At 54.0% G+C, this 24,175-nt stretch overlaps 1 protein-coding gene and 1 long non-coding RNA gene across 2 annotated transcripts; both read right to left on the reverse strand.

Annotated features, from left to right (window-relative positions):
- On the reverse strand, positions 1-16,685 carry LOC144949978 (uncharacterized). The gene is made up of 5 exons (XM_078879967.1): positions 16,624-16,685; positions 15,215-15,364; positions 11,721-12,020; positions 4,772-5,993; positions 1-112 (listed from the first exon to the last, which is right to left on the reverse strand). Exons 3-5 carry the CDS (start codon positions 11,740-11,742, stop codon positions 1-3), a joined length of 1,356 nt encoding a protein of 451 aa, XP_078736093.1. The 5' UTR covers positions 11,743-12,020; positions 15,215-15,364; positions 16,624-16,685.
- A 59-nt stretch (positions 16,686-16,744) lies between these two features.
- On the reverse strand, positions 16,745-23,728 carry LOC144949928 (uncharacterized). The gene is made up of 3 exons (XR_013640328.1): positions 23,291-23,728; positions 21,175-21,306; positions 16,745-16,802 (listed from the first exon to the last, which is right to left on the reverse strand). It is a non-coding gene; the product is annotated as an uncharacterized LOC144949928 (long non-coding RNA).
- Positions 23,729-24,175: the final 447 nt, after the last annotated feature.

Raw genomic sequence — 24,175 nt, forward strand, 5'->3', positions numbered from 1 at the left:
CTAGGTTTTCATGTTCTGTATTGGTTCCAGGTTGATCAAACTCGCGATGGCAGGCCGCGAGAATGCGTTGCCTTCAGCACTAGAAACCACCGTCTTGATCATGAGCATGCGGCTGCAACCTGGATTCGAACCCAGGGTCCCAGAGATGCCGGTCCATCACTGTGACCTACAAACCACCTAAACCATCTCTCTGAACGTTCAGGCGTCATTGTGTCGCCAATGCCCGCGCTGAAGCTTTATCCACATCTACTCTTAGCCCAGGTTACTGCCGTTAACCCGTTGTTGATTTCATGTGCTTCATATTCAAGGTGCTTACGAAAAAATAAAGACAAAGGTTCCGCCGTGTAGCCTGTAAGAGACTGGTTGGGGTAAGTGCTGTTAGAGGAGTAGCAGCAGCACCTATGAAGGCCGACACGGCACACGAGGGGGTGGGTGGCCAGCACCACGCCCGGCCACCTTTGTCTCCCCAGTGCTAGCGATATTTATTACACACCACCGCTACACCAGATACTCATTTGAGGCTGAGTCGACCTCGGGGAGACCCAGAACCAGTTCATATTTTTTGACACAAATGTTGGCCTTGAGCGGGAATCGAACTCGGGTGGCCAGGTTTGTAGCGCTGTGCAGCGCAAACCACTGCACTACCGCAGCGGTGGCTCCACCACAACAACCGGCATTCGCCGCTAAATGGCGGCGCCGTCACCACGACGCTCGTACCAAGCTAGGTGCACTTTGAGGCCCGCTGGCAGGAGGTCACGGACAGACCCAGCAGGTGCCATGGGTTGACCGACTGTGACGAATGGCAGATGTACAACCAGCTGCACCCCCCCCCCCACCGCACCGTCTGGCTGCGTTGTAACCGCCCCGGTGCTCCGCTCGCCGTCATGAGCGTCGCTCCTCCGCCCTCCCGTCGTTATTTGGAGGGCGACCGCCTCCCAACCGCCACGGTAGCAGTCCCCAACGTGCACTTCGCCTGCCGGGTGCCCAGCAGCGTCCTTCACGAGCCTCCTCCTCATCCTCATCCATGCGCTCAAGCGCAGTCGGTGGTGACGAAGCAAGTCCCGGCCATCGGGCAGGGCTAAGGCTTCTCATGGCCAGGCCTCTCCTCCACCTCCTCGTCCTCCTCTCAAGAAAGCCACGAGTTTGGGGGGTGGGGGGAGAGTTGGCTCAGAGCCCCGCCTCCATTCTCTCATCGGCCAATTGTGTCTCTCTGGCCGCTGTGGGCCCACAGTCCGTACTTGTTTCGAGTGCCGCTTGCGTCAACAACGGCGGCCGCGGTGCGATGGCCGCTCGCCGACTGCTCGTTGGCCACGTGGTGGCGCTGCTGCAGCTACACGTGTTCTGATGACGTACGTCAACGTACGAACGTCGGTTTGTGTTCCGATTCCGGAAGTTATAACACCCACAAGGTCGAAGGCTCCCACAAGGCCATGCGGGGGGGGTGGGGGGAGGGGCATGTGGCACAGTTTTTGGCGCCGGCAATCGTAGAGTTTCCGGCGGTCGTGCCGCTACGGTTCTCTGCGGCGACTACCGACGTCTTTATGAAAACAAACGGAGCTGCTGCTGCTGCGCATTCGTCCGTATAAAATTAAATGCCGAGCCACTCGCGTGTTCCCAGATTCGGCGGTGAACGGGACCCACCCACCCACACACGTGTGTGTACGGGTACGTGTGTGTACGGGTACGTGTGTGTGTGTGCGTGTGAAGCGAATCGAGTTTCCCGCGCACACCGGTAGAGTAATGCCGATAGCCACGTCCCCGTGACGGAACTCGAGAGGTTCGTATTCGCAGACAGAAGTTCACTTCTCCGGAAGGAAAACATAAAGTGATAATGCACCGGCTGTGTGCGCCCCCCCCCCCACCCACCGCCCCCTAAGAGACAGAAGTGTGAAATCGTGTCCCTGCCGGGGGTTCGGTGGTCATGCGACACCAGATGAAGCATCCGCTGGAGGATGTCAATAGAGTCGTCGGTGCTTGAACATTTCCGAAAGCGTTTGAGGAATCACCGCGTGCGCATTTGTCTGCTGACCCAATTGCAGAGCGGGTGGTCACTTTGTTAAAGCCATCTCGTCATCCGGGGGGAGGGGAGCGGATGGAGGGAGACTTTAACGTTCGGCCCAAGGCCTCTGACCAGATCACTCTCAACGATCGGCCCCTCCTCTCACCAGAGGTGCCCGTACGAGCGATTGTAACCTCGGTCGGTGCTTTGGGTTGGTGACCACCGTGGCTTGCCAGGTGTTGTAGGAGGTGGGGTTGCGAGTTGCTGGGAGCTCAGCCGGCCTTTGCCCAGGGTTGGGTTGATCGCACGTAACATACGTACGTAAACTTCTTCCGCGCCGTGCGGACACAACAAAAACCTCGTTAATAAAATTGACCGAACCCATCCGAAACATAGCAGCACACTCCGAAGTATGCAGACTCGGCGAGAATTCCTTGGGTGGGAAAGTAGCGCGCGATTACGATTTGTCGGTCCGTCCGTCCGTGAGCGCAGCGTGTGCGCGGCGTGTCCCTCCATCAAGTGCGTGATCCGTGCCGACGATGTTGCGAAGGCCACGGTAGGTAAAACGAAAAAGCCCAAACCATCGATCACTTTCCACGAACCGTTCCCTCCCGCCACTTGGCCTGGCCCGGCTCCGTCGCTCCGTTTGCCGGGGCGTTTTTAAACGAGGAGGGGGGGAGGGGGGGCGTCAGTGGGTCGGCCACTCACGATTGCGAAAAAGATCACGAGGCTGCGGCGGTTAACAAACTAAGGAAGCTCTCCCACTTGCTCAGGCGCTACGTCCGTGGCGAATACGACACCCGAGGGAGGGAGGGAGGGGCCTACGGATTGCCACACCCGCCGCCTGTCCGGCTAAAAAAGAAATCTCTTGAAATGTGCGAGACTCGGAATACACTGCGAATTTCATAAACAAGTACAAAAAGTTGTGCTGCCGTATCCGCTGTCGCGTAGTCGAACGCGGAACTCTCGCAGAGCGGAGTGTCCACACGTCCCCACGCGCTAACGGAGCGGCGCTGGGGACCAGCAATTAGAAAAGTTCGTTCAGAATTTAACGAAAGTTAAAACATAAAAACGGTTATGGGGTTTTTATGAGACCGCATTTGAGAACCCGGGTTCATCGTAACTCAGTCTACGTGAGTCTACGGCTCTATATGCGAGTCTACGGGTCTCTATAAATCTCGATATGAGTTTATATATCTCTATGCAAATCTAGAGATCGCTATGCAAGTCTATAGATCTCGATGTGAGTCTACAGATATCTGTGCGAGTCTACGAGTCTCTGCGAGTCTATAGATATCTATGCAAGTCTACAGATCTCTATGCGAGTTTGCGTGTCTCTATGTGAGTCTATGGATCTCTATACGAGTCTACGAGTCTCTGTGTGAGTCTATAGATCTCTGTGCGAGTCTACGGGTCTCTGTGTGAGTCTATGAGTCTCTGTGTGAGTCTATAGGTCTCCGTGTGAGTCTACGGGTCTCTGTGTGAGTCTATGAGTCTCTGTGTGAGTCTACGAGTCTCTGTGCGAGTCTACGGGTCTCTGTGTGAGTCTATAGGTCTCCGTGTGAGTCTATGAGTCTCTATGCGAGTCTATAGATCTCTGTGAGTCTATGGAACTCTATACGAGTCTACGAGTCTCTGTGTGAGTCTACGAGTCTCTGTGTGAGTCTACGAGTCTCTGTGCGAGTCTACGCGTCTCTGTGTGAGTCTACAGATCTCCGTGTGAGTCTACGAGTCTCTATGTGAGTCTATAGATCTCTGTGAGTCTATGGAACTCTATACGAGTCTACGAGTCTCTGTGTGAGTCTACGAGTCTCTGTGAGTCTATGAGTCTCTGTGTGAGTCTACGAGTCTCTGTGTGAGTCTACGAGTCTCTGTGTGAGTCTACGAGTCTCTGTGTGAGTCTACGAGTCTCTGTGTGAGTCTATAGATCTCTGTGCGAGTTTATGAGTCTCTGTGTGAGTCTACGGGTCTCTGTGTGAGTCTATGAGTCTCTGTGTGAGTCTACAGATCTCCGTGTGAGTCTACGAGTCTCTGTGTGAGTCTATAGGTCTCCGTGTGAGTCTACGAGTCTCTGTGTGAGTCTACGAGTCTCTATGTGAGTCTACGAGTCTCTGTGTGAGTCTATAGATCTCTGTGTGAGTCTATGGATCTCTATACGAGTCTACAAGTCTCTGTGTGAGTCTACGAGTCTCTGTGTGAGTCTATAGATCTCTGTGCGAGTCTACGGGTCTCTGTGTGAGTCTATAGGTCTCCGTGTGAGTCTATGAGTCTCTATGCGAGTCTATAGATCTCTGTGAGTCTATGGAACTCTATACGAGTCTACGAGTCTCCGTGTGAGTCTACGAGTCTCTGTGTGAGTCTATAGATCTCTGTGCGAGTTTATGAGTCTCTGCGTGAGTCTACGGGTCTCTGTGTGAGTCTATAGGTCTCCGTGTGAGTCTACGAGTCTCTATGTGAGTCTATAGATCTCTGCGAGTCTACGGATCTCGTTGGTGATCGGGCACGAGACCACCAGCAAGCAACAGCCCACCAGTCTAATCTCCGCGCTTGGGCGGCCAAATCACCGAATTCAAACCCACGATTCCCAGCCGGTTCGGTGTCCGGGGAACCTCTGAGCCACCACGGCCCATCCCTTAGTGAACCACTGTCAGCAACAACAGAAACTAAACTAGAACACTGAAGTTTCAACCAAAGTTACGAGGAGTTAAGCAGCAGTTCCGGGCGCTCGCTCCGGCAGCCCTAATCAGGGCCGGCCTTCTCCACCGCGCGGACCCTCCCCCCCCTCCCCCTCCTCCTCCAGCCCAGCGGGCTCCGGCCACTCGGCCGTCGGCCCCCCCCAGCTCCGGTCCCGGGCCCGGCTGGCCAGGCCCCGGCGTTCCCCTCTGGCGGTGTCGCCGCAGGTGGTTCTTGAGCGTGGAGAGCAGCGAGAAGCGCTTGCCGCACTCGGCGCACTCGTGCGGGTGGTCGCGCGTGTGAAGCACGTGGTGGCGCCGCAGGTTGCACACGCTGGTGAAGCCGCGGCCGCACTCGCCGCAGACGTGCGGACGCTCCCCGGTGTGCGTGCGGTAGTGCTTCTTGACGTCGGACAGGTTGGAGAAGCGGCGCCCGCACTCGTCGCAAGCGTGCGGACGCTCGCCCGTGTGCACGCGTCCGTGGATCTTGAGGTTGGAGAGGTGCAGGAAGCCCTTGCCGCACTCGGCGCAAGCGTGCGGCTTCTCGCCCGTGTGCGTGGCCAGGTGGCGCTTGAGGTTGCGCCCGTTGGGGAAGCCGCGTCCGCACTGCTCGCACACGTGCGGCCGCTCCCCCGTGTGCGTCTTGGCGTGGATCTTGAGGCTCGACGGCTGCGAGAAGCCCTTGCCGCACTCGGCGCACGCGTGCGGCCGCTCCCCCGAGTGGACGCGCTCGTGCACCTTGAGGCTGGAGCGGTGCAGGAAGCCCTTGCCGCACTGCTCGCACGCGTGCGGGCGCTCTCCCGTGTGCGTCTTGGCGTGGATCTTGAGGCCCGAGAGCTGCGCGAAGCCCTTGCCGCACTGCTCGCAAGCGTGCGGGCGCTCCCCCGAGTGCGTGCGCGCGTGCGTGCGCAGGTTGGAGAACTGCAGGAAGCCGCGGCCGCACTCGGCGCAGGCGTACGGCTTCTCGCCCGAGTGCGTGCTCAGGTGGCGCTTGAGGTTCCACTTGTTGCGAAAGGCCTTGCGGCAGATCTTGCAGGCGTGCGGACGCTCCCCCAGGTGGGCTCGCGCGTGCGACTTGAGGCTGTGCAGGTGTGCGAAGCGCTTGCCGCACAGCGGGCAGCAGTGGGGGCGCTCCCCCGTGTGCGTGCGCGCGTGCGCCTTGAGGCTGGACGCGTGCGGGAAGTCGCTGCCGCATTCCGCGCACACGTACGGCCGTTCCCCCGTGTGTGTGCGCGCGTGACGCTTGAGGCTGCGCGCGTCCGACAGACGCTTGCCGCACTCGGGGCACTCGTGGACGCCCGAGCGCCCGGCGCTGCCGCCCGCTGAGGGGGGCGGGGGCCACGTGGGGGGAGGGGAGAGGGAGGGAGAGGTGCTCAGAGCGTGGTGGCGGCAGGGGGCTGCGAGTGAGTCTTCCTCGCCAGTTCCGCGGGGGTGTGAGTGAGTGCGAGGGGGGTGGGTAGAGGGTGGGTAAGGGGTGGGTAGGGGGTGAGTAGGGGGTGGGTAGGGGGTGGGTAGGGGGTGAGTAGGGGGTGATTAAGGGGTGAGTAGAGGGTGGGTAAGGGGTGGGTAAGGGGTGAGTAGGGGGTGAGTAGGGGGTGAGTAGGGGGTGAGTAGGGGGTGGGTAGGGGGTGGGTAAGGGGTGGGTAAGGGGTGGGTAGGGGGTGAGTAGGGGGTGAGTAGGGGGTGAGTAGGGGGTGAGTAGGGGGTGAGTAGGGGGTGGGTAGGGGGTGAGTAGGGGGTGAGTAGGGGGTGGGTAAGGGGTGGGTAAGGGGTGGGTAGGGGGTGAGTAGGGGGTGAGTAGGGGGTGGGTAAGGGGTGGGTAGGGGGTGAGTAGGGGGTGAGTAGGGGGTGAGTAGGGGGTGGGTAGGGGGTGAGTAGGGGGTGAGTAAGGGGTGAGTAGAGGGTGGGTAAGGGGTGGGTAAGGGGTGAGTAGGGGGTGAGTAGGGGGTGAGTAGGGGGTGAGTAGGGGGTGAGTAGGGGGTGGGTAGGGGATGAGTAGGGGGTGAGTAGGGGGTGAGTAAGGGGTGAGTAAGGGGTGAGTAGGGGGTGAGTAGGGGGTGAGTAAGGGGTGAGTAAGGGGTGAGTAGGGGGTGGGTAGGGGGTGAGTAGGGGGTGAGTAGGGGGTGGGTCGGGGGTGAGTAGGGGGTGAGTAGGGGGTGAGTAGAGGGTGAGTAGGGGGTGAGTAGGGGGTGAGTAGGGGGTGAGTAGGGGGTGAGTAGAGGGTGAGTAGGGGGTGAGTAGGGGGTGGGTAGGGGGTGAGTAGGGGGTGGGTAGGGGGTGAGTAGCGGGTGAGTAGGGGGTGAGTAGGGGGTGAGTAGGGGGTGAGTAAGGGGTGAGTAGGGGGTGGGTAGGGGGTGGGTAGGGGGTGGGTAGGGGGTGAGTAAGGGGTGAGTAGAGGGCGGGTAGGGGGTGGGTAGGGGGTGGGTAGGGGGTGGGTAGAGGGTGAGTAGGGGGTGAGTAGGGGGTGGGTAGGGGGTGAGTAGCGGGTGAGTAGCGGGTGAGTAGGGGGTGAGTAGGGGGTGAGTAGGGGGTGAGTAAGGGGTGAGTAGAGGGTGGGTAGGGGGTGGGTAGGGGGTGGGTAGGGGGTGAGTAGGGGGTGAGTAGAGGGTGGGTAGAGGGTGAGTAGGGGGTGAGTAGGGGGTGAGTAGGGGGTGAGTAGAGGGTGAGTAGGGGGTGAGTAGGGGCTGAGTAGGGGGTGAGTAGGGGGTGAGTAGGGGGTGAGTAGGGGGTGAGTAGGGGGTGGGTAGAGGGTGAGTAGGGGGTGAGTAGGGGGTGAGTAGGGGGTGAGTAGGGGGTGAGTAGGGGGTGAGTAGGGGGTGGCTACGGGGTGGTGACGCAGAGATCACAACAGCCCTTTTCCTTTACAAGTGGCAAAATATAATAGTAGGTTTTTACCCTTTCAACTGGTAAATGCTTCACCCCGAGCTCTCAATACTCTGATAGTGCGCTGTCTTTGAGTTGTACGCCTTTTGGCGTCATCTGGTCCAACACCAATGGAGACTAGGCTCTAAGAAAAGCTGTCTCGGGTGTGGACCAATCAACTTCAAGGACAGTGCATATCATTATCATCATCAGAGTTGTTTCTTTTTGTTTGCATTTTGACTGCTCGTGTTGTGGTTATTGCAAACATGATGCCTTGTATAAAGGTGTCAGTTTTTGTACCAGTTGAAAGGGTAAAAACCTATTACTATTATAGCCCTCCTGCAGTAGCTAGATTCTGCCAGACGAGGCAGCGTCTGTTGGCTTCATGGAGACCGTGGGGTGGGGGTTACTGTGGAAGTTGGGTGGAGCGGCTCCCTTGGAACAGCGGGCAACCCGGGGCGACTGCCAATAGGGGATCGCGGCGCAGATTTTCGGCGATGCAAAAAAATTTGATTTAAAGCTTCTTTCGTGACTGCAGGGATTCATCTTCTTGGTTCTTTCGGTAAAGTCACGTAGAAGGGAAATAATAAAATAAGAAAAATAAAACATAATAAAATTTCGATTTAAAGCTTTCGTGACTGCAGCAGGGATTCATCTTCTTGGTTCTTTCGGTAAAGTCACGTAGAAGGGAGGTAATAAAATAATAAAAATAAAACATAATAAAATAATTCTCACGACGCTGTCTCCCCGACAGACCTGGTCTTCACCTGAGGACGGCTGCTTGCGTTGTGGCCGAAACGTCGTGAGAATTGTATTATTTTATTATGTTTTATTATTATTATTATTTTATTACTTCCCTTCTACGTGACTTTACCGAAAGAACCAAGAAGATGCAAAAATAATCAGAAGTCGAAAACAAGAACGCACGGTAAAAGAAAAACAGCCTCAAAAGATTGCAGTCGCAGCCTGCGACACAAAAACAAAAACCTCTCTCCTCTGTCTGCAGCTGTACATCCAGAAGGAATAGATGGCGGTAACAACGGCAGGTAAAGCCCCAGAGATAGATGGGATTTACCCAGAATTCCTAAAACACCTTGGGGCAGCAAAGGAAAAAGCTGGCCGGGGAAACTTAAAAATAAAAAGGAAATAAATAAATACAAAATCATCGCCACCAACAGGTGACCAAGACCTTGGAGAAAAGCAAAAGCCATTGCTCTCTTCAATCCAGGAAAATCCTGTTGATGACCCACACAGGCCAATCTCTCTTCTTTGTACAGCCTACAACAAGCTCCTGGAGCGAGTCTCCCGACTCTCCCCTCTCTTGAAAGCCACCGTACCCCCCACCTGAGCAGACAGCTTTTCGGCCACAAAGAAGCTGTTGTGAAACCGGGTCGCCCCGCACCTCCACGTCGCATGTCAAAGCCGCCTTTTAGCATAAACACAAACCAGCGGCTGCTTTCACAGGACTCTCCTCCCTTAAACTCGCCAACACCATGTCGCGTGCGACAAAGACGGTTCGCCCCGTCCGTCGGCACGCTCAGCGACTGACAATTTCGCGTCCATCTCGGAAACGAGCGCAGCCGCCACGCGAAATTCGACAAAATGGCCGCCCGCAGGGGTCGTCTGATCTACGCACCGGCGACATTGCGGCCGCATTGAGCCGCAAGTTCGTTAACGCCGACGATCGAGCACCGAGCCAGCCAAGGTCGACGACACTCGGCGCAGCTCAAGACGTCCCGAACACCGACCCGAAAGGAATTGGAAGATTATTTCTACCGCAGGCGATTTACGCCAAACCCAAACCGAGGCAGCGTCCTCTGCATGCCAAAAAAAACGCCGAAGATCACGGAGTTTCGTGGTCAAACCGTCACCCGCGGACCCGCTCCAAAGATACGTTGGAGTGGTGCTCGATCGAATTCTCACTTCAATGCAACAAATGAAACAGTTGAGCAACGGGATAAAAAACACGCGCGGAAATCATCCACCAACTGGCAGGAACCAGTCTGGTGGTTGTGATGCGTGAGCGGATCGCCACGTTCGCCCCCCTGGTGTGTCCGACGGGGGAGTATCGCTCACCCGTGTGGGGACACGGCGCTCGCACGCCGCGAGTTACCGATTCGCAACCAAACATCGCGACGCGTGGCCGTCTGAGGTACGCCGAGGTCTCAAATCCGTCGTGAAAGTGGCGGCCGTCCGGGAGAACCAAAACATTCCCGTCAACCCGGAAACCTTCCGATACATCGGGACATAAACGCAGTGCCGCTCCTCTTCCGGACGACAGCAGCGGCCTCGCTCCACGCCACGAATGCAAACGAAGGCGAGAGGTGGAAGCGAGATCAAGGACTGCGGCCGACGTCAAGGATCAACATCTCGTACGGCGACCCTGAACCGTCGTACCTCCCGGTTTCAACCTCCCAATGCCCGCCAAAGGTCGACCATCAACCAAACCCGAACCGGGGCCAAGCGGCCGATGTGGCCGATGCGGCCGATGCGTCCTCCCGAACGCACAAACGGCGCCGTAAAAGATTCGGCGTCATGCGAGAGTGTGGCCACGGATCCCAAAACATCGACCGCCATCGTGAACACTGCCGCCGCCGCCGCCGTAGCCTTCACTCCTCTAAAGGACGAGATCCAACGCCGCTTCTGAACAGACACTTGAGTGGATAACAAAGCTACATTCACATTCTATTCTAGATTTGAAGCGTTCGTGACTGCAAGGATTCATATTCTTAGGTTTTTTCGGTAAAGTCACGTAGGTAAAACATCAAAATTTATACAAAATAAAATAAAAAAACCGGATTCCCACCACCACCCATCTCAAAAGAATTCTCTCATCAAAACGCTATACCACAGAGCCCATGGCATTTCTGACCAACACCACCTGACCGGTGAATTAAGACATGTACATCGGGCCCTCAGGATGAACGGATACTCTGACCTAACTATCCGCCAAGCTGTCTCTCCCACCACACAGAAACAGCCACATGAAACTCCGACCAAAACTATCACGTTACCATACATAGCAGGCGTGACCAAAAAGATCTCCAAAATTCTAAACAAACATAAGATCCAAGTCCGATTCAGTACAGTGCATAAAATCCGTGATTTGATTCCAAATGTGAAGGATGTCGTTCCTGACTTACAGTATCCTGGAGTCTACAAATTGAGTTGCATTTGTGGTGATTGCTACATTGGAGAAACGAAACGTCATGTTTCTGATCGTGTCCGCGAACACAAGTCAGATCTGAAACACGGCAGAACTGATTCTTCGGCCGTTGCCGATCATTGCTACAACTCGGTGGGCTCTCATGAAATTGTCTTTTCCGAGACCAAGGTTCTCTGCAAACCTCCCGGCTACCATCAAAGGTTTGTACACGAAGCCATACAAATATACAAACACAGACATAATTTCAACCGTGATGATGGGTACAAACTTAGTAATCATTTGAAAGATGTTATCAACCACGCAAAAAAGACTTAATTACACTTTTTTGGACCATCTTATCTGACAGGCACTATTTTACTTTACTTTACCGAGTGTTAACATCCCCAGTTATTTTTTGGCAGTACTCTCTTCATTGTTCAGCCAGCATTGGTATAAACATGGGCATTTTCGTTCTTTTGTCTATCATGTGTATCAGACCTCCCCTCCCCCTCTCTGTCCATTGTGTTGGCGTGTGCAGTAGTTTGTCGCTTGCGCACAATCGCTTCCACGCCGTCGCCCACCCTTTTGGCCCCGCCCCCCCTCCCTCCCGATACGTTCCATTCATTGGCTACCACATTCTGATGAGCTCCGCCCCCCTCTCCTCCCCCCTCAACGTGCTTATAAGGGATTACATCTTGAATCATTGCCTCACTTGATGCAGCTAATCTGGCTGTGACGGTCCCACCTGATGACGGAGACTTGTGTTGCCTCCGAAACGTCGTGATTTTTATTTTATTTTTTATTAATTTTGATGTTTTACCTACGTGACTTTACCGAAAAAACCTAAATTTGCATCACGAATCTGCTGCCATTAATCCATACGAAAGAAGGGGGTGGCTAGTTGGTGGCTGGTGGGCGGCTCGCGAGATGGCTCGCGAGGTGGCTAGCGGCGTGCCTAGCGGCGTGGCTAGTTGGCGGCTAGTTGGTGACCAAGCGGGTGGCCCAGGGCGGCCCCCTCCCACCCGCCCGCCCGCCCACTCACCGGCGTGCGTGCGCGAGTGCATCTTGAGGCTGGAGGGCTGCGTGAAGACGCGTCCGCAGTCGGCGCAGGGGAACGAGCGCTGGCCCGCGTGCGTGCTCTGGTGGCGCCGCAGGTTGCGCCGGCTCGGGAAGCCGCGGCCGCACTCGCCGCACACATGCGGCCGCTCCACCGTGTGCGAGCGCTCGTGCCGGCGCAGGCTCGCCGCGTCCGGCACCGCCTTGCCGCAGTGACGGCACCGCAGCAGATGCTCGGCGCCGGCAGCGGCGGCGGCAGCAGCGGCGTCGGCATCGCCGCCGCCTCCTGTCGTAGAGTTTTCGTACGTACATGTGTTTACGTGTGTGTACGTATGTGTGTTTACGTGTGTGTGTGTACGTGCATGTACGTGTGTTTACATGTGTTTATGTGTTTACGTGTGTACGTGTGTGTACGTACGTGTGTGTACGTACGTGTGTGTACGTACGTGTGTGTACGTACGTGTGTGTGTGTACGTGTGTGTGTGTACGTGTGTGTGTGTACGTGTGTGTGTGTACGTGTGTGTGTACGTGTGTGTGTGTACGTGTGTGTGTACGTGTGTGTGTGTACGTGTGTGTGTGTACGTGTGTGTGTGTACGTGTGTGTGTGTACGTGTGTGTGTGTACGTGTGTGCCGTGTGAAATATCGAACACTCCTTGTCATGAGCTGGTGCCATGGGTTTACTGACCGAGACGACTGGCAGATGCACCAAATGTGCCCCTTACTGTGCCAACTTGCTGTGTTTTAGCCGCTTATGCCTTCCAATCACCTTAGCCCAGGTACCAGCATCATGATCCACTCGGGCATTAATCTTACCCAACAGGATGACTCTATCACGAGGGGTCACTTTAGCTAGCACTTGTGACAGGAGGTCACAGAAGGAATCTGACTCATCGGCCTTGCCTGCATCCCTCCGCTGATGTTCATCTTCGGTGGGGGCATAAGTAACCACCACCACCACTCATCGCCTCCGGTCGATGGTAAGGTGAGCCCACAATAGCCTGGGGGTTACAGCTTTCCACACCTCACCATTACGCTCCCACACCCCCTTCATTCTTTTGTTCCTGCACCGAGGACTGTCCACCCCTCATGGTGACTGTAGCCAGAGCCGGTCCACAGGACCTCCTGAATGCCACAGAGATCCAGACGGTACCGGTCCAGCTCCCGACAGATGGGTGGCAGCCTCTCCTCCGCAGTGAGCGTTCGAACTTTACACAAGTGGCCACTCTCAATATCATTTTGCAGTTTCTACAAGAACGCCAAGGACATGAGTTCAGGGTCCTGGCTCCACCAAACAGAGTTTGGCCAGGAGACGTCACGGATGCCTGTCCGGTACAAGCTTAGCGAGATATTCAATACGCGGTTTAGTGGGAAATTAAACGAAAGCGGAGGTGTCACCGGACTGGAATCAGCAGGTTACCGTCCGGAAAACACCGCAGACATCACAGACGCCACCACAGCTTCACCTTCTAGCAACTACCACCACCACCACAGCCATGACAGCGTCACTGTCCAGTATCCACCACCACCACCACCACCACAGCCATGACAACGTCACTGTCCAGTATCCACCACCACCACCACCACAGCCATGACAACGTCACTGTCCAGTATCCACCACCACCACCACCACCACAGCCATGACAGCGTCACTGTCCAGTATCCACCACCACCACCACCACCACCACAGCCATGACAACGTCACTGTCCAGTATCCACCACCACCACCACCACCACCACAGCCATGACAGCGTCACTGTCCAGTATCCACCACCACCACCACCACCACCACCACCACCACCACAGCCATGACAACGTCACTGTCCAGTATCCACCACCACCACCACCACAACCATGACAACGTCACTGTCCAGTATCCACCACCACCACCACCACCACAACCATGACAGCGTCACTGTCCAGTATCCACCACCACCACCACCACCACCACAGCCATGACAACGTCACTGTCCAGTATCCACCACCACCACCACCACCACAGCCATGACAGCGTCACTGTCCAGTATCCACCACCACCACCACCACCACCACAGCCATGACAACGTCACTGTCCAGTATCCACCACCACCACCACCACAGCCATGACGTCACTGTCAGTATCCACCACCACCACCACCACCACCACAGCCATGACAACGTCACTGTCCAGTATCCACCACCACCACCACCACCACCACCACCACCACAGCCATGACAACGTCACTGTCCAGTATCCACCACCACCACCACCACCACAGCCATGACAACGTCACTGTCCAGTATCCACCACCACCACCACCACCACCACAACCATGACAACGTCACTGTCCAGTATCCACCACCACCACCACAACCATGACAGCGTCACTGTCCAGTATCCACCACCACCACCACCACCACAGCCATGACAACGTCACTGTCCAGTATCCACCACCACCACCACCACCACCACCACCACCACAGCCATGACAACGTCACTGTCCAGTATCCACCACCACCACCACCACCACAGCCATGACGTCACTGTCCAGTATCCACCACCACCACCACCACCACAGCCATGACAACGTCACTGTCCAGTATCCACCACCACCACCACCACAACCATGACAACGTCACTGTCCAGTATCCACCACCACCACCACCACAACCATGACAGCGTCACTGTCCAGTATCCACCACCACCACCACCACAACCATGACAACGTCACTGTCCAGTATCCACCACCACCACCACCACCACCACCACAACCATGACAGCGTCACTGTCTAGTATCCACCACCACCACCACCACCACCACAGCCATGACAGCGTCACTGTCCAGTATCCACCACCACCACCACCACCACCACCACCACCACAACCATGACAGCGTCACTGTCCAGTATCCACCACCACCACCATCACCACCACAACCATGACAGCGTCACTGTCCAGTATCCACCACCACCACCACCACCACCACCACCACAACCATGACAGCGTCACTGTCTAGTATCCACCACCACCACCACCACAGCCATGACAGCGTCACTGTCCAGTATCCACCACCACCACCACCACAGCCATGACAACGTCACTGTCCAGTATCCACCACCACCACCACAGCCATGACAACGTCACTGTCCAGTATCCACCACCACCACCACCACCACCACAGCCATGACAACGTCACTGTCCAGTATTCACCACCACCACCACCACCACAGCCATGACAACGTCACTGTCCAGTATTCACCACCACTACCACCACCACAGCCATGACAACGTCACTGTCCAGTATTCACCACCACCACCACCACCACAGCCATGACAACGTCACTGTCCAGTATCCACCACCACCACCACCACAGCCATGACAACGTCACTGTCCAGTATCCACCACCACCACCACCACCACAGCCATGACAACGTCACTGTCCAGTATTCACCACCACCACAACCACCGAGGAGGTGGGGGAGGGGCGGGGGTGACACTCACGTGAGTGAGCGCCTCCCGTCTCTCCGCCGCCGTCCTCGTCGCTCAGCTCCACCTCCACCTCGGCAGTCGTCCCGTCGGCCGCCCCCTCCGGAGACGACGACGACGACGACGAGGCACCCCCCGTCACGTGGTGCCCGCTCCGCGGGCTCGCTGTCGCCACCACCGCAACAACGAGACGTGGCGGCAGCGGCGGCAGCTTCGATTTAGTTTTACACGTAGCGGGCTTTCGCGAGCAATGTTATTCAAAACAACGGCTTTTGGGTTAGATCGCTGTAAGTGTAAGTGTTGTCTTCTTGGTTCTTTCGGTAAAGTCACGTAGAATGGAAATAATAAAATAATAAAAATAAAACATAATAAAATAATTCAGACTCTGTCTACTCGACAGACCTGCTCTCCACCTGACGGCTGCTTGCGTTGTGGACGAAACGTCTTGAGAATTATTTTATAATGTTTTATTTTTATTATTTTATTATCTCCATTCTCCGTGACTTTACCGAAAGAACCAACAAGATGAATCCCTGCAGTCACGAAAGCTTTAAATCGAAATATAAGTGTTGTGTCGTAACCCTCCACCACCCTTGACACCAGGACCTACCGTGGAGCTGATCTGCCCTCTGACCATCGACTAGTCATCTGTAAGATGCGCCTGCCATTCTTCCACTCCGGTGGTCGGTGTACATCCAGCACCCCATTCCAACCTAAAGTGGCCTGGTCATGTAGCCCGCATGCCCAGCCACCGCATGCCTAAACAGCTTTTGTGCGGCCGGATAGAGGGGGCTAAACGGGAGCGGCACGGGCTAGAGAAGAGATGGAGCGATGTGGTACAGGAGGACGTGGAGCTGAGTGGACTTGCCGATGACTGGTACCAGCGGTGTCAAGATCGGCCTCTGTGGAGGAGGCTCGTGAAGGATGCTGCTACTGCTGCTACTGGGCAGTTGGAGGCAGTCGCCCTCCAGCAACAAAGGGGGGCAGAGGAGCGACGCTCACAACAACGAGCGGAACGCCGGGTGTCTAAAACACAGAGAGTTGACACAGTAGGGGGCACAGGTGGTGCATCGGCCACTCATCTCAGTCAGTCGACCCGTGGCACCTGCTGGGTCTGTCCCGTGACCTCCTGCCAGCGGGCGTTCGACACTTCACGTGGCCTCAAGGTGCACATGGCCTGGCACAAGCGTCGTGGTGATGTCACCGCCACTTGGTGGCGAATGGCGGTTGTTGTTTTGGCCGTGTGGGTGTGTGTAGGTGTGTGTGTGTGGGTGTGTGTGTGGGTGTATGTGTGTGTGTATGTGTGTGTGGGTGTGTGTGTGAGTGTATGTGTGTGTGTAGGTGTGTGTGTGTGGGTGTGTGTGTGGGTGTATGTGTGTGTGTATGTGTGTGTGTATGTGTGTGTGGGTGACACGAGGCTGTACCGTTTGCGGTGTCTTCCTGCTTCACCTTCACCTGAGGCCAGGCCTCACAGCCAGGCTCCTCCCCCCCCCTCCTCCCCCCCCCTCCTCCTCCTCCCCCTCCCCCTCGTCCTCCTCCCCCTCCCCCTCGTCCTCCTCGTGCTCACGCTTCAGCGACAGTGCCACCGCGTCAGGCCTGAAGGCTGCTCACGGGAACACGTGCGAGGGTGTAAACCAACACGATGAACTATTTTGTTACTTTGATGTAAAGCTTTCGTGACTGCAGCAGGGATTCATATTCTTGGTTCTTTCGGTAAAGTCACGTAGAAGGGAAATAATAAAATAATAAAAATAAAACATAATAAAATAATTATCACGACGTTTCGACTGCAACACAAGCAATCGTCATCAGGTGTGAAATCCACAGCAAGAAAATTTGAAAAATTTGAAAATTGTACATTTTCTTGCCGTGGATTTCACACCTGATGATGATTGCTTGTGTTGCAGTCGAAACGTCGTGAGAATTGTATTGTTTTATATTTTTATTTTTTATTATTTCCCTTCTACGTGACTTTACCGAAAGAACCAAGAATAACTATTTTGTTATTGTTACCAGGTGTGAGCCCCCACTAAGCTGCTACGTAGCTATTTATCAAAAGCGAGCCGGCTATCACAAATGAGAGATCCGTAGAAAAATGTTGATATTTTACAGGAAGGAACAATATGTTCCACACTGTCCACCAGGGATTTTTTGTCTGTCTGTCGTGCATAAATAAATATATAATATAAACAGCTCTTTCATTGGTGGAGACCGACTGCCGGGTACGGAGAGGGGAGGTGCCTGAGGAGGGTCAGGGGAGGGGCCTAAGGAAGGGGGGGGGTCAGGGGAGGGGCCTGAGGGAGGGGGGGGGTAAGGGGAGGGGCCTAAGCAAGGGGGGGGGTTAGGGGAGGGGCCTGAGGGAGGGGGGGGGGTAAGGGGAGGGGCCTAAGCAAGGGGGGGGGTCAGGGGAGGGGCCTGAGGGAGGGGGGGGGTAAGGGGAGGGGCCTAAGCAAGGGGGGGGGTTAGGGGAGGGGCCTGAGGGAGGGGGGGGGGTAAGGGGAGGGGCCAAAGCAAGGGGGGGTTAGGGGAGGGGCCTGAGGGAGGGGGGGGGTAAGGGGAGGGGCCTAAGCAAGGGGGAGGGGCCGATAGTTAAGGGGGCTGGCTACCTGGCTGGCTGCCTGGCTACCTCCAGTCAAGGTATCTTCTACACAGGTAGGAACAACAGCTTCCACACTGCCCACCAGGGATTATTTGTCTGTCGTGCACGAATGCGCTGTCCAACCAAGTTCCTACCTGCCCACTCCGAAGGAAACGTGTTTGGGCGACCCGCAATCTCGAATTACCCACGGACGTCCTCCCCGTCATCGGCGCCGATAATGTAGAGTCCTACGATAATGTAGAGTCCTACGATAATGTAGAGTCCTACGATAATGTAGAGTCCTACGATAATGTAGAGTCCCACGATAATGTAGACTACTAGATAATGTAGAATCCCTCGATGATGTAGAGTCCTACGATAATGTAGAGTCCCACGATAATGTAGAGTCCCACGATAATGTAGAGTCCCACGATAATGTAGAGTCCTACGATAATGTAGAATCCCACGATAATGTAGAGTCCCACGATAATGTAGAGTCCCACGATAATGTAGAGTCCCACGATAATGTAGAGTCCCACGATAATGTAGAATCCCACGATAATGTAGAGTCCCACGATAATGTAGAGTCCCACGATAATGTAGAGTCCTACGATAATGTAGAATCCCACGATAATGTAGAGTCCCACGATAATGTAGAGTCCCTCGATAATGTAGAGTCCCTCGATAATGTAGAGTCCCACGATAATGTAGAGTCCCACGATAATGTAGAGTCCCACGATAATGTAGAGTCCCTCGATAATGTAGAGTCCCACGATAATGTAGAGTCTTATGATAATGTAGAGTCCCACGATAATGTAGAGTCCCACGATAATGTAGAGTCTTACGATAATGTAGAGTCCTACGATAATGTAGAGTCCCACGATAATGTAGAATCCCACGATAATGTAGAGTCCCTCGATAATGTAGAGTCCCTCGATAATGTAGAGTCCCACGATAATGTAGAATCCCACGATAATGTAGAGTCCCACGATAATGTAGAGTCCCTCGATAATGTAGAGTCCCTCGATAATGTAGAGTCCCTCGATAATGTAGAGTCCCACGATAATGTAGAGTCCCTCGATAATGTAGAGTCCCACGATAATGTAGAGTCCCACGATAATGTAGAGTCCCACGATAATGTAGAGTCTTATGATAATGTAGAGTCCCACGATAATGTAGAGTCCCACGATAATGTAGAGTCTTACGATAATGTAGAGTCCTACGATAATGTAGAGTCCCACGATAATGTAGAATCCCACGATAATGTAGAGTCCCTCGATAATGTAGAGTCCCTCGATAATGTAGAGTCCCACGATAATGTAGAATCCCACGATAATGTAGAGTCCCACGATAATGTAGAGTCCCTCGATAATGTAGAGTCCCACGATAATGTAGAGTCCCTCGATAATGTAGAGTCCCACGATAATGTAGAGTCCCTCGATAATGTAGAGTCCCTCGATAATGTAGAGTCCCACGATAATGTAGAGTCCCTCGATAATGTAGAGTCCCACGATAATGTAGAGTCCCACGATAATGTAGAATCCCACGATAATGTAGAGTCCCACGATAATGTAGAGTCCCACGATAATGTAGAGTCCTACGATAATGTAGAGTCCTACAATAATGTAGAGTCCCACGATAATGTAGAGTCCCTCGATAATGTAGAGTCCTACGATAATGTAGAGTCCCACGATAATGTAGAGTCCTACGATAATGTAGAGTCCTACGATAATGTAGAGTCCCACGATAATGTAGAGTCCTACGATAATGTAGAGTCCCACGATAATGTAGAGTCCTACGATAATGTAGAGTCCTACGATAATGTAGAGTCCCACGATAATGTAGAGTCCCACGATAATGTAGAGTCTTACGATAATGTAGAGTCTTACGATAATGTAGAGTCCTACGATAATGTAGAGTCCCACGATAATGTAGAGTCTTACGATAATGTAGAGTCCTACGATAATGTAGAGTCCCACGATAATGTAGAGTCCCACGATAATGTAGAGTCTTACGATAATGTAGAGTCTTACGATAATGTAGAGTCCCACGATAATGTAGAGTTCTACGATAATGTAGAGTCCCTCGATAATGTAGAGTCTTACGATAATGTAGAGTCTTACGATAATGTAGAGTCCCACGATAATGTAGAGTCATACGATAATGTAGAGTCCCACGATAATGTAGAGTTCTACGATAATGTAGAGTCCCTCGATAATGTAGAGTCTTACGATAATGTAGAGTCCCACGATAATGTAGAGTCTTACGATAATGTAGAGTCCCACGATAATGTAGAGTCCTACGATAATGTAGAGTCCTACGATAATGTAGAGTCCCACGATAATGTAGAGTCCTACGATAATGTAGAGTCCCACGATAATGTAGAGTCCTACGATAATGTAGAGTCCCACGATAATGTAGAGTCCTACGATAATGTAGAGTCTTACGATAATGTAGAGTCCTACGATAATGTAGAGTCCCACGATAATGTAGAGTTCTACGATAATGTAGAGTCCCTCGATAATGTAGAGTCTTACGATAATGTAGAGTCCCACGATAATGTAGAGTCTTACGATAATGTAGAGTCCCACGATAATGTAGAGTCCTACGATAATGTAGAGTCCTACGATAATGTAGAGTCCCACGATAATGTAGAGTCCTACGATAATGTAGAGTCCCACGATAATGTAGAGTCCTACGATAATGTAGAGTCCCACGATAATGTAGAGTCCTACGATAATGTAGAGTCTTACGATAATGTAGAGTCCTACGATAATGTAGAGTCCCTCGATAATGTAGAGTCCCACGATAATGTAGAGTCCTACGATAATGTAGAGTCCCACGATAATGTAGAGTCCTACGATAATGTAGAGTCTTACGATAATGTAGAGTCCTACGATAATGTAGAGTCCCACGATAATGTAGAGTTCTACGATAATGTAGAGTCCCTCGATAATGTAGAGTCTTACGATAATGTAGAGTCCCACGATAATGTAGAGTCTTACGATAATGTAGAGTCCCACGATAATGTAGAGTCCTACGATAATGTAGAGTCCTACGATAATGTAGAGTCCCACGATAATGTAGAGTCCTACGATAATGTAGAGTCCCACGATAATGTAGAGTCCTACGATAATGTAGAGTCCCACGATAATGTAGAGTCCTACGATAATGTAGAGTCTTACGATAATGTAGAGTCCTACGATAATGTAGAGTCCCTCGATAATGTAGAGTCCCACGATAATGTAGAGTCCCACGATAATGTAGAGTCCTACTGCAGTCTAAAGTGCAAACTCCGTATACACCGGCAGGGTCTGGATCGAAAACCCACGACCTCCTGCACACCGGGCGAGGGAGACGACATCTGGGGGGGGGGGGTGAGGGGCTCATCGCTCACCGTCCACCACCTCGCGTTTCACGATGACGCCCGGCCAGGGCCGCTCGGAGGCCTCCCGCTTGAGCAGCGTGGCCCGCGGGGAGAGAGACGGGGGCCCTCCAGAGACCGCCTGCGACCCTGCGGCCTCCATCTCTACGTGGCGGGGGGGGGGGGGGTCAGGGGTCATTGTTCAGTGTCTCTACGTGGTGGGGCGTTTGTAGACAGTGACAGACTGACAGAGTTGTCTCTGATGGAGTCTTTATATAATGACAGGGGATCTCTACACAATGATAGACAGAGTTGTCTCTCATGGAGTCTCTACACAATGATAGACAGAGTTGTCTCTGATAGAGTCTCTACACAGTGACAGGCAGACTGAGTGGTCTCTGATGGAGTCTCTACACAGTGACAGACAAAGTTGTCTCTGATTGGGTGTCTATACAATGACAGGTCTCTGATGGAGTCTGTACACAGTGACACACAGACAGACAGAGCGGTCTCTGATGGGTCTCTGATGGGGGTCTCTACACAATGACAGACAGACAGAGTTGTCTCTGATGGAGTCTCTACACAGTGACACACAGACAGGTCTCTGATGGAGTCTCTACACAATGACAGACAGACAGACTGAGTTGTCTCTGATGGAGTCTCTACACAGTGACAGATGGAGTCTCTACACAGTGACACACAGACTGAGTGGTCTCTGATGGGGGTCTCTACACAGTGACAGATGGAGTCTCTACACAGTGACACACAGACTGAGTGGTCTCTGATGGGGGTCTCTACACAGTGACAGACAGACAGAGTGGTCTCTGATGGGGGTATCTAGACAATGACAGACAGACCCAGTCTCCGTCTATGGGAATGTTATGATTGCAATAATTAATCCTTGAATTGTTAATTTTCAATCGTAATTATAAGACATTGCTATATAACCCTAGCTAAACTGTGGATTAAAATGCAAATTCTCCGTGTGTGTGTGTGGCCAACACCAGTGACGATTATCTTAACCGGTCATGGGCCTCCCCTAGGTCGACTCAGCCTGAAATGAGTACCCGGCGTGGTGTGTAGTAAACATCGCCACTGGGGAGACAAAGGCGGCCGGGCGTGGTGCTGGCCACGCGTGTGCCGTGCCGGCCTTTCTAGGTGCTCGCCAACAGCACTTCCAGCACCCAGTCTGTCCCGACTCGACGGGGGGGGGGGCATCTTTGTGCGTGTTGCCGTGTCCACCAGAACGGGTCTCGTGGAGGGGACCTAGCTCAAGCCTTGAGCGGCAGCTGCTGCAAGTCGACCGCTAAGGGGGTCAAACAGCGGCCCCGCTCCCCCACTAATTATTGTAATTATCATCACCATCATCACCACCACTGAACGCCAACACACACACACACGCGCCTCTCTTTGCATTGAATTGGCTGCCACTGCTTTTAAAAAGGCTGCACAGTTGGTTCTGCACTCGCCACTGCGAAGACATTCAGATTCCTTTACAACAACCACAACCACCGCCACACACACACAGCTCCCCTGCAAACGTGGCGAGTTTAAAAAAAAAACCCACCACACACACGCCAGCCTTTCACTGCGAGACACTTGATAACGAGAGCTGGCTGAATCCCACTCACTCAGGACCCGCTCTCTCTCTCGGCAGGCTGATTGCTGCTCGCTGCTGCTGCTGCTACACTACAAGACAAAAACGCCGTGGGGGCTTAAAACGCTAGAAATGTGGCCGCTTCGTATGGCAGGAATTCCAACCCAGAGGGGTGATTCTTGAGGAGGCAGGACGGAGGGGAGGGGGTAGAGGGGGGTAGAGGGAGGGAGTTTTTCCCGTTTTCTCATCGACTAAAATAAAATCTCGATTAAAGCTTTCGTGACTGCAGGGATTCATCTTCTTGGTTCTTTCGGTAAAGCCATCACGTAGAATGGAAATAATAAAATAATAAAACATAATAAAATAATTCTCACATTCAGACGCTGTCTTCTCGACAGACCTGTTCTCCACATGAGGACGGCTGCTTGCGTTGTGGCCGAAAGGTCGTGAGAATTGTATTTTATTGTGTTTAATTTTTATTATTTTATTATTTCCATTCTACGTGACGACTTTACCGAAAGAACCAAGAAGATTTAAAAAAATCATTCTCACCAAATCCACGTTGGCGAACAGCGCCCCCCGCCGCCCGCCCCCAACAACCACCTTTCTGTACTGCCTCTCCTTCCGCCAGGTCAGAGGGCCCCCAGCCGACAGCCCAAACCCAGCCCGGCAGCCCGCGACAGCGGACACGAAACCACCGAGCAGTGAGCCCGAGCCAGCAGCAGCAGCAGGAGGAGTGGGGGTGGGATGAGGGGAGGGCCTGGGTCTCCTCCTCCTCCTCGCGTCCTGTCGCGCCGCGCACCGATTCGTTCGCGGCGAATAGCGAACGAATCCACCGGCGGATCTTGAAGTCGTCGCGGTCTTCCCGCGTGGAAGGCGACCGAGGCGCTCGCTGACGATTTGCATCCGTGGGAAGGCGGCCGATCGGCTGCTAAATGGGACGACAACAACAACAACAACCCGCGCCCAACGGGCGGCAAACGATTTGGAGCAAAAATGTTTTTTTGTCTGCGGGGGGGGGGCGGTTGGAGGGGCGGGGCGGGGGGGGGGCGGTTGGAGGGGCGGGGCGGGGGGGCGGTGGGGGTCTCCAAAAACCGCGAGGATGGGTGGGGCCCCGGAACGTGGCTACCGAGGGGAGGGGTGGGTGGGGCCCCGGAACGTGGCTACCCAGGCGAGGGTGGGGCCCCGGAACGTGACTACCGAGGGGAGGGGTGGGTGGGGCTCCGGAACGTGGCTACCCATGCGAGGGTGGGGCCCCAGAACGTGGCTACCGAGGGGAGGGGTGCGGCCCCGGAACGTGGCTACCGAGGGGAGGGTGGGGGCTGGGTGGGGGCGTGGCTACCCAGGCGAGGGGTGGGGTCTGGATGCTGCGGAAGCTTGCGCACTTGAACAGTTACACACAGAGACACACAGAGTCACATAGAGACCCATAGTTAC

This window comes from Lampetra fluviatilis, chromosome 55, assembly GCF_964198595.1.
Source record: "Lampetra fluviatilis chromosome 55, kcLamFluv1.1, whole genome shotgun sequence".
Classification (NCBI taxonomy): Eukaryota; Metazoa; Chordata; class Hyperoartia; order Petromyzontiformes; family Petromyzontidae; genus Lampetra; species Lampetra fluviatilis.